Below are 9,432 nucleotides of genomic sequence, written 5' to 3'. Positions count from 1 at the left end.
GTGAAGAAAGCAGAGCACCAAAGAATTGATGCTTTTGAACTGTGGTGTTGGAGAAGACTCTTGAGAGTCCCTTGGACTGCAAGGAGATCCACCCAGTCCATTCTAAAGGAGATCAGTCCTTGGTGTTCATTGGAAGGACTGATGCTAAAGCTGAAACTCCAATACTCTGGCCACCTCATGCGAAGAGTTGACTCATTGGAGAAGACTCTGATGGTGGGAGGGATTGGAGGCAGGAGGGGAAGGGGATGACAGAGGATGAGATGGCTGGATGGCATCACTGACTCCATGGACATGAGTTTGAGCAAACTCCGGGAGTTGGTGATGGATAGGAAATCCTGGCGTGCTGCGATTCATGGGTTCGCAAACAGGCAGACACGACTGAGCAACTGAACTGAACTGAAGGTGTCAACTACTGTAACTGCCATGAATCCATACTGGGTTAACAGTGAAACGTTCTGTGGGTAACTACATCCCAGTCTGGATGGTCTGGTTACCTCTACCTCAAATGAAAGCCCAGGTCTCAATCTCTGAACTCTACCTAGAAGATGCGAAACCCAACTATATTAGTTAAATATTCTATCAAAGAAGAGGACTTTGTCTTCACAGGAGACAAGCTGCTTTCTGAAACATATAGCAACCCCAAACCACAGACAGATTGGGGCCTGTTCAGGGTTCAGTTCTCATTAGAGATTCTTAATTCTTTGTACAGAATTTTCGACGATGCACAAAAAACCATTAACCCTGGAATAATTTCACACTTCCTATTGTATTAACCCAAATGTAACTGTTTGCTCCTTGAACTCAAGGTGACCCTGTATTAAGCCGTACCTAAATAAATTTTAAATCCAGGCTATCCAATACTGTATGCTTATTCACAATTAACTAGGGCTCAGCTTAGTAGAGACTGGCTATTAAAAGCCAAAGTGTGAATTGCTTATCAATTTATCCCACTATAATGCAAAACAATTCAACAAGGAGTAGTACTAAAGGAGTGACTTTAACAACCTGTAGGTCACTAACTATATCTCCATGTCAACTTTCATTATCTACTCATTATCTTATTGCAACCCTTTTCTCAAGATTTACAACCCTGAGGACCTGTTGAATTGATCAAGTTACTTGTTACATACGGCTTCTGTAGATCACATACTTAAGAGGAATTTTTTTAAGATTTTAAACTGGGTGATTAGTTTGGTGTTTCAAAGTGTAAATACTGACACCAATATTTCAGCACTTCCAAGATGGACAAATTGCACTGAAAATCATTCGGCTTAAAAAATAATGTAAGCCCTTTTAATGAACACATGGGTGGCTCTGAAAAGAGCCTTTGGCTAAGACTGAATGCTCAAGGAACAAGAACTTGGAATATTCCAGTTTACTTGCCCTTGGCCTTATGGTGACTCTCGGTCTTCTTAGGGAGCAGCACAGCCTGGATGTTGGGCAGGACGCCGCCCTGAGCGATGGTGACTTTGCCCAGCAGCTTGTTGAGCTCCTCGTCGTTGCGGATGGCCAGCTGCAAGTGACGCGGGATGATGCGGGTCTTCTTGTTGTCCCGGGCCGCGTTGCCCGCCAGCTCCAGAATTTCGGCCGTCAAGTACTCCAGCACGGCCGCCAGATACACCGGTGCCCCCGCCCCGACCCGCTCGGCATAGTTCCCTTTGCGAAGCAGACGATGCACTCGGCCCACGGGAAACTGAAGTCCGGCCCGCGAAGAGCGGGTCTTGGCCTTAGCTCGAGCCTTGCCACCTTGTTTTCCCCGTCCAGACATCTTAATAGTCTCACCAACACAACGAGCAAAAGAAAAGAAAAAGGAACACAAATTATCTTAGCAAATCAGAGGCAATTATACTTGTAAGCCGAATTGTAAGTTACGCAGTTCCATTGGCTAAAGTGTCTTCAAGGTAGCAACCAATTAAAAACGAAAACTGATGACACATAATTTGCATACCGCCATAATAACTAGCAAAACTTATCCAATCAGAATGCAAGATTTTACATACCATATTTGCATACTACTTCTACAAATATCACGACCACTGTGACAGCAGCACAATTTTTATTCTGATTGGAAGTTGCTCCGTTTGTTAGCTATGCCTGAACCAGCTAAGTCCGCTCCTGTTCCTAAAAAGGGCTCTAAAAAGGCGGTGACTAAGGCCCAGAAGAAGGATGGCAAGAAGCGCAAGCGTAGCCGCAAGGAGAGCTACTCAGTGTACGTGTACAAGGTGCTGAAGCAAGTCCATCCGGATACCGGCATCTCTTCCAAGGCCATGGGCATCATGAACTCCTTCGTCAACGACATCTTTGAGCGCATCGCGGGCGAGGCGTCTCGCCTGGCACATTACAACAAGCGCTCGACTATTACATCCAGGGAGATCCAGACCGCAGTGCGTCTGCTGCTGCCCGGGGAGCTGGCCAAGCATGCGGTGTCTGAGGGCACCAAGGCTGTCACCAAGTACACCAGCTCCAAGTGATCCCGACAAAGGGGCGTTTTTCATATTTGATTCCAAAGGCTCTTTTAAGAGCCACCCACTTTTTCAGTAGAAGCGTTGTAACAACTACCGGTTGCCAAAATTAGGTTTTCTTGCCATTACTTTCTCCAAAAGCAGCTTGGTGCTCTGTGGTGCTAACACTCCCGATACACAGACCATTAGGTTGAAAACACAATCATGTTCTTTTAATTTAGTTTAGTAGTAACATGGCTTTTTTTTGTTTTGTTTTGTTTCACTGCTCACTAACTGAACGTTAGCCAAGTGTGGACATGCAAGTATCATCTGAACTTCTGAACTGGTGTAGTAGTGTGCTTTACAAACTGAATTCATGAAAAGAGCAACTTTAGTTTTACAATGCTGCTTTTTTTTTTTTTAATCAGTGCAAGGTGGGCTTGCCAGGTCCGTAGTGGACAAGGTGGTCGGAGCGTACTGGACGCAGGGCCGAGTGGTTCCAAACACCAGACCAACCAAGCTGCATGCAGTGGGGGAGACATCCCCGCTGCGGGCAGAGCCTGTGACAGGCCGACCAGGGTAAGCGGAGAGGCACTGCTGTCTGCTGCAATCTCCCGGGGGCTAGTGTACGCATCCATTTTACAGGTGAGGAGATGCGATTTGGTGGGGAGCGGCACCTGCTCACAGCCCAAGAACCGACAGGCTTCCCAGTCCCAGAGTGTCCAGGTGCTGAAAGGCCTTGCTGAGCAGTAGAGAGCTAAAGCTCCCACCCTCACCTCACCCAGCAGCCCCAACTCAAACCCCAAATTTCCAGCCAGTATAGCACTTGGGAGGCAGTTCTTGGTCCTTTCCAGTCAAGGAAGCAGAGCATGGCGGGGGAGGGCCAGGCCTGCCCAGGATCTGGAGGCTTGGATGCAGAACCCACCCACCAGCTTCTTCCGCAGCAGGCGCCCTGTGTTCAGGGTGTGGTCCTGGCTGTGACACCAGGAGCAGGCTGACCATGTGGCATGTGCCATATAGGGAATGTAATGCAATGCTTCTTGTATTAGTGTTGTGGTAAGAAGAAAATGTACATGTATTCAATTTATTTGCTTAAAGCAATATAACTTTTCAAAATATTAATGGGAACAAGGCAATTAATGAACATAGTGGTTGAAAAGTGAGTATCACCATTTCCAGAATAGGGCCATTTAGTTATAAAGAGAATTTGTCCAAGGTTTCTCTAATGAAAAGTTAGACCATTGCCAAACTACCATATTGGGATTCATAACACTGGCAGTTCAGGAAAGAAATGCCCAGAAGGTATTTTGGTGCATCCTCTCCCTTAAACTATGTTACTTTCTCCCAAGATGGATTTCATATGATTGTTTTCATCTCGGTCAGCAAAAAAAAAATTAATGGAAAAACAATTCATACGTCATTTCAGTTACCAACACTCTCCTGTCATGTGAACACATATATAACAGTCATTATAACTTAGCCTTTCTCATAATTACAAACCTGGGAGTGTGTGTGCTTAGTCACTTCAGTCGTGTCTAACTCTTTACGACTACTGGACTTTAGCCCACCAGGCTCTTCTGTGCATGTGATTCTCCAGGCAAGAGTACTGGAGTGGGTTACATGCCCTCCTCTAGGGGTTCTTCCAAGACCAGAGACCCAAGCCTCCTCTCCCACGTCTCCTGCCTTGCAGGTGGATTTTTTACTGCTGAGCCACCAGAGAATCCCCATTTACAAATCTGCTTAAGGTTATAAACCGCTATAAATGACATCCCATATTGAACAAATGCTAGGAGTATATTTTAAAATACTTTAGGATTTCAACCCTGGTAGGAAAAAAGTCATAATAGCCTATAACATTGTGTAAATTACTTTCTCATGAATGGCAGGCTTCCCACTCAAAGTACACTTAAGTTTACAACACAACATACACAAAAATGTATGCAAACATTCAAATAACACAATATACATAAAGAAGAAAAGCAACAACATATATATATATAATATATAATATATAAAAATAATAAATATAAATATATAATACATATTTATTACATATACATATATATATTGAAAGAATGAAAACTAAACCATATAGCTGTACTTAAGACTTCTATTATTGTAAATAGACAGTTTTTGCTTTCTGTAGTCCCAGGGGTAAATACCTAAACCAGGTCTACGACATGAGCTTTAGTGGAGTATACGAACTCCCAGAAATTACATACAATAATGTGTCCATATGTTCCTCCTCCCGCCAAAAGCAAAATATATAACATTCTGTCAAATTTTAAAAATACTGTCATTTACTGTGCTAGATACAATGATGCCTCCGCAATTTTGTCTACCTTTTAATCTCTGTAGTCTATGAATATGTTGGGACACATAACAAATGGGAATTAAGATTGCAGATGCCATTTAGGTTACTTATCATTTGACTTTAAATAGGGCTATCCTAGGGAGTACCCTGGTGGTCCAGTGGTTAGGGCTCCATGCTTCCACTGCAGGGGGCAGGGGTTTGATGCCTAGTTGGTAAACTAAGATCCCACATGCTGGGTGGTGAGGCCAAATAAATAAATAGAAGGTTATCCTAGAGAACCCAAGTGAACCTAATATAATACAAGGGCCCTTATCAATGGAAAAGGGAATCAGAATGCATATCCAGAGAGAAGGCAGCATGAAAATGATTTGGCCAGATATTGCTTACTTTCAAATCTAGGAAAGGTGCCATGAGCAAAGGAACAAAGAACACTCCAGGTGTCACAAAAGGCATGGAAACAGATTCACTCTTACTCTGACAGCTTGATTTTACCTCAATGAGATTCATTTCTGAATGTTGATCTAAAGAACCATAAAATTATAAATGTATTGTTTTAAGCCACTATAATTGTGATAATTTATCAGACCCCAACCAAAAATTAATGCACCTACATGTGTTTAAGAATTATTGATTAATGTATTTATTCAATGATGTTCTTTAAGATTATAACTACATATCTGAAATTTAGAAGGGTAAATATGAAAATGACTATAGATACTAGTAAATGCTTCCTAAATGCTGCAGACTCACATAATTTTGACATTGCTTTAACAGCAACAGTTTACATTTCCTTTTTTAGCTAGGGTGTCTAGGTTTTAATAGCAGAAATGTTAATTTGGTCTCTTGGGCCCAACACACAGTGAGGCCAAACTGAAACTTTGGCGTTGGGAATAGAGAAAGGCTTTTTCTAAAGCCTTGCAATGAGAGGTGGTTCAGGCCCTAAAAAGCCTCAAGCTCCTGGGTTTTTAAAAGCGAGCTGAGGGAAGTGGTTTCCCAGGGTATTTGATTAGATTATACAAAATTCTCTCACTGACTTATAAAGAGTAACAGAGTGGTGTTACAAGTGTTAAACTGATCAGATCTTCGTTTCCAGGCTTCCCTAGTGGTTCAGAGGGTAAAGCGTTGCCTGCAATGCAGGAGACCCGGGTTTGACCACTGGTTCAGGAAGATTCCCTGGAGAAGGAAATGGCAACCCACTCCAGTATTCTTGCCTAAAGAATCCCATGGATGGAGGAGCCTGTTAGGCTACAGTCCACGGGGTCGCAAAGAGTCAGATGTGTCTGAGCCTCTTCACTTCACTTTAGGCTCCAGGAGGCATGGAGCTAGGTGGTCATGGTCATGAAGTAGTTAACATCTTCCATTCAGTGGAAGGGTTTTCACTTCTGCAAAAGAAGTCAGAAAGATTGCATCAAATGTTGATACCTCAGTGAAAGTCGCTCAGTCCTGCCCAAGTCTTTGTGACCCTATGGAATATACATGTCAATGGACCATACAGTCCGTGAAACTCTCCAGGCCAGAATACTGAAGTGAGTAGCCTATTCCACTCCAGCAGATCTTCCGGATCGAGAAATGCAGGGTCTCCTGCATTCCAGGCAGATTCTTTACCAACTGAACTATCAGGGAAGATACCTCAGAGAGGATCTAAAACAAAGGTTATGGGGGAAGGCCCCATCAGTCCAGCTCAGTTGCTCAGTTGTGTTCGACTCTTCGTGACACCATGAACTGCAGGACACCAGGCTTCCTGTCCATCACCAAATCCCTGGGCTTGCTTAAACTCATGTCCATTGAGTCCATGATGTCAGCAAACCATCTCATTCTCTGTCATCCCCTTATACTCCTGCCTTCAATCTTATCCAGCATCAGGGTCTTTTCCAATGAGTCAGTGCTTCACATCAGGTGGCCAAAGTATTGAACCTTCAGCTTCAGCATCAATCCTTTCAATGAATGAATATTCAGGACTGATTTTCCTTAGGATTGATTGGTTTGATCTTGCAGTCCAAGGGAATCCCAAGAGTATCCTCCAACACCACAGTTCAAAAGCATCAATTCTTCAGTGCTCAGCTTTCTTTCTGCTCTAACAGCTCACATCCATACATGACTACTGGAAAAAGCATAGCTTTGACCAGATGGACCTTTGTTGGCAAAGTAACGTCTCTGCTTTTTAATATGCTGTCTAGGTTGGTCATAGCTTTTCTTTCAAGGAGTAAGCGTCTTTTAAATTCATGGCTGCAGTCACCATCTGCAGTGATTTTGGAAAGAAAAGAAAAGAAAGCCTATCGCTGTTTCCATTGTTTCGCCATCTATTTTCCATGATGTGATGGGACCAGATGCCTTGTACTCCTTTCCCAGTTTGGAATCAGTCTGTTGTTCCATGTCCAGACTAACTGTTAATTCTTTACCTACATACAGATTTCTCAAGAGGCAGGTAAGGTGGGCTGGTATTCCTATCTCATGAAGAATTTTCCACAGAAGGCCCCATAGGGTCCTACTGAACAAAAGAATGTCTAATTTCATGGAGCAGAACTTTACTCACTCATTATAGTATTATTATTACTTCTGTGTATAATACTACTTCAAAAACTTGTCTTTCTTATATGTAAAGTGTAGGAATGATGGAAAAAATTAACCTCATAATGTCCATAAATAACTTCATGAGTTATATATCTATCTAACATGTTTGTGTTTATTACAATTATTGCATTTTTTTCACACAAAAGTGTTGTCAATGGAGTTGGTTACAATAATTTTTTTTTGGGGGGGGGAGGGGGGTAGTGCTGTGGGGAGCTGCTCCACAGGGCTGGCAGGATCTTAGTTTCCCTCCCAGGGATTGAACAGGCCAAGGCAGTGAAAAAGCCGAGTCCTAACCTTTGGACAACTCAGGGAACTCCCATAATATTCATTTTTACAGTAAGAAACTGAGGCTGTGAGAACCAAAGATTATTTACCTCACAAAATTCAAATTCCAACCAATGTTCTTCTGAGGCAATGTTCTTTCAAAGATGTCCAAATAGAATTGAAAAACATTTCACATCTACAGATCTCTCAACACATCAAGAAGTCTTTTTACAAGAATAACCTCCTCTCCCAGCATTAGGCTACATCTGTCGGTGAATTTGTTCATTTTTTATGAAATCTCGCGACATCCAGATTAAGGAAAATGCAATGAGTATCAAAGTGCCTAATACTTTTAAACTAAGTGAAATAAGGAAAATCAAGGGAAGATTGGCACCACTTCAACGTCCAGTCAGGAAACTAGAAAACTATTGGTTGTTTTTACAAAGGTAATCAAGGGGTCCTGCCATACGCAGGTGCCGAGGAGGGGGAAGGGGGTGAGGGCGGGGATGTCAGGGAAAAGCATCTTTAACCCTGGAGCGAAGGCCTGATAAGAGTTTAGGATCTTAACTCTGTGGGTCAGGCTGATGTGGGAACATAGACTCTGGCCTGAAAAAAGAGGTTGCGGGAAGCTGGAAACTACAATTAGTCGGCCGCCCTTGCTTACCATATAAAAAGAACAAAAAACTGGCCGATTTAGTACAGAACGGAAGTTTGGGTAAATGTTAGACTTAAGAGCCTTCTCAAAATAGAAGCTTCTCATCTCATTATCTCAAGCACCAAACATAACTGCACTTTATATGCCCAGCCAAATTAGAGCAGAAAGAGTATACAACTCCTTAAGTGAAAATGTAAGTGGCTCTGAAAAGAGCCTTTGGTTTAACAGCGGCTGCTGCTGCTGCTGCTGCTGCTAAGTCGCTTCAGTCGTGTCCGACTCTGTGCGATCCCATAGACGGCAGCCCACGAGGCTTCCCCGTCCCTAGGATTCTCCAGGCCACAACACTGGAGTGGGTTGCCATTTCCTTCTCCAATGCATGAAAGTGAAAAGTGAAAGTGAAGTCGCTCAGCCCTGTCCGACTCTTAGCGACCCCATGGACTAGTGGGGTGCCACTGCATTCTCCGTCAACTGTGGCAAAGCGTATTTACTTGGAGCTGGTATACTTGGTAACAGCCTTAGTGCCCTCGGACACGGCGTGCTTGGCCAGCTCCCCAGGTAGCAGCAAGCGCACGGCGGTCTGGATCTCTCTGGATGTGATAGTCGAACGCTTGTTGTAATGCGCCAGGCGCGATGCCTCGCCTGCGATGCGCTCGAAAATGTCGTTGACGAAAGAGTTCATGATTCCCATGGCCTTGGACGAAATACCGGTGTCCGGATGGACTTGCTTCAGCACTTTGTACACGTACACGGAGTAGCTCTCCTTGCGGCTGCGCTTGCGCTTCTTGCCGTCCTTCTTCTGGGCCTTGGTCACAGCTTTTTTAGAGCCCTTTTTAGGGGCAGGAGCAGACTTAGCCGGTTCAGGCATGTCTATAATAACACCACCAAAAACACAGAAAGGTCTTGAAATGCCTGCTGGTAAATAGAATCTCGTCTTTTATAGGCGGTCTATGCAAATAAGGTGGTTACGAATATTCATACCTGATTTGACAAGGCATTCGTGACGAGATTATGTAAACTTACCTCCACCAGATCTCTTTTCTTATTGGTTAGACACAAAACAGAAGGTTTTAACCAATCCTATCTCGCATGCGGCAATTCCACCCAGCACTATAACTGCCATCTTGTTGCAGCTTATAGATCACTTTTTTTCTGCTTTTCCTGTGGCGGTTCTGATTTTGCTCAACGCT

The 9,432-nt window shown here is 43.6% G+C and overlaps 4 protein-coding genes across 4 annotated transcripts in view; 2 read left to right on the top strand and 2 right to left on the bottom strand.

Annotated features, from left to right (window-relative positions):
• Positions 1-1,294: 1,294 nt before the first annotated feature.
• LOC104991079 (histone H2A type 1) lies at positions 1,295-1,837 on the bottom strand. Its single transcript, XM_010843427.1, has one exon. The coding sequence runs from the start codon at positions 1,766-1,768 to the stop codon at positions 1,376-1,378; it is 393 nt and encodes a 130-aa protein (XP_010841729.1). The 5' UTR covers positions 1,769-1,837; the 3' UTR covers positions 1,295-1,375.
• Positions 1,838-2,041: 204 nt separating this feature from the next.
• LOC104991078 (histone H2B type 1-like) lies at positions 2,042-2,536 on the top strand. Its single transcript, XM_010843426.1, has one exon. The coding sequence runs from the start codon at positions 2,091-2,093 to the stop codon at positions 2,469-2,471; it is 381 nt and encodes a 126-aa protein (XP_010841728.1). The 5' UTR covers positions 2,042-2,090; the 3' UTR covers positions 2,472-2,536.
• Positions 2,537-8,588: 6,052 nt separating this feature from the next.
• On the bottom strand, positions 8,589-9,150 carry LOC104991077 (histone H2B type 1). Its single transcript, XM_010843425.1, has one exon. It carries the CDS (start codon positions 9,108-9,110, stop codon positions 8,730-8,732), a length of 381 nt encoding a protein of 126 aa, XP_010841727.1. The 5' UTR covers positions 9,111-9,150; the 3' UTR covers positions 8,589-8,729.
• A 181-nt stretch (positions 9,151-9,331) lies between these two features.
• Positions 9,332-9,432, top strand: part of LOC104991137 (histone H2A type 3-like) — a 1,287-nt gene continuing 1,186 nt past the window's right edge. Inside the window, exon 1 of the mRNA XM_010843519.1 lies at positions 9,332-9,349. Within this exon, the coding sequence (XP_010841821.1) occupies positions 9,332-9,349 (18 nt within the window). The remainder of the gene's footprint in view (positions 9,350-9,432) is intronic.

This window comes from Bison bison, unplaced genomic scaffold, assembly GCF_000754665.1.
Source record: "Bison bison bison isolate TAMUID 2011002044 unplaced genomic scaffold, Bison_UMD1.0 scf7180017864182, whole genome shotgun sequence".
In the NCBI taxonomy this organism is placed as follows: Eukaryota; Metazoa; Chordata; class Mammalia; order Artiodactyla; family Bovidae; genus Bison; species Bison bison.
This window is presented reverse-complemented; position numbering and strand designations above follow the sequence as displayed.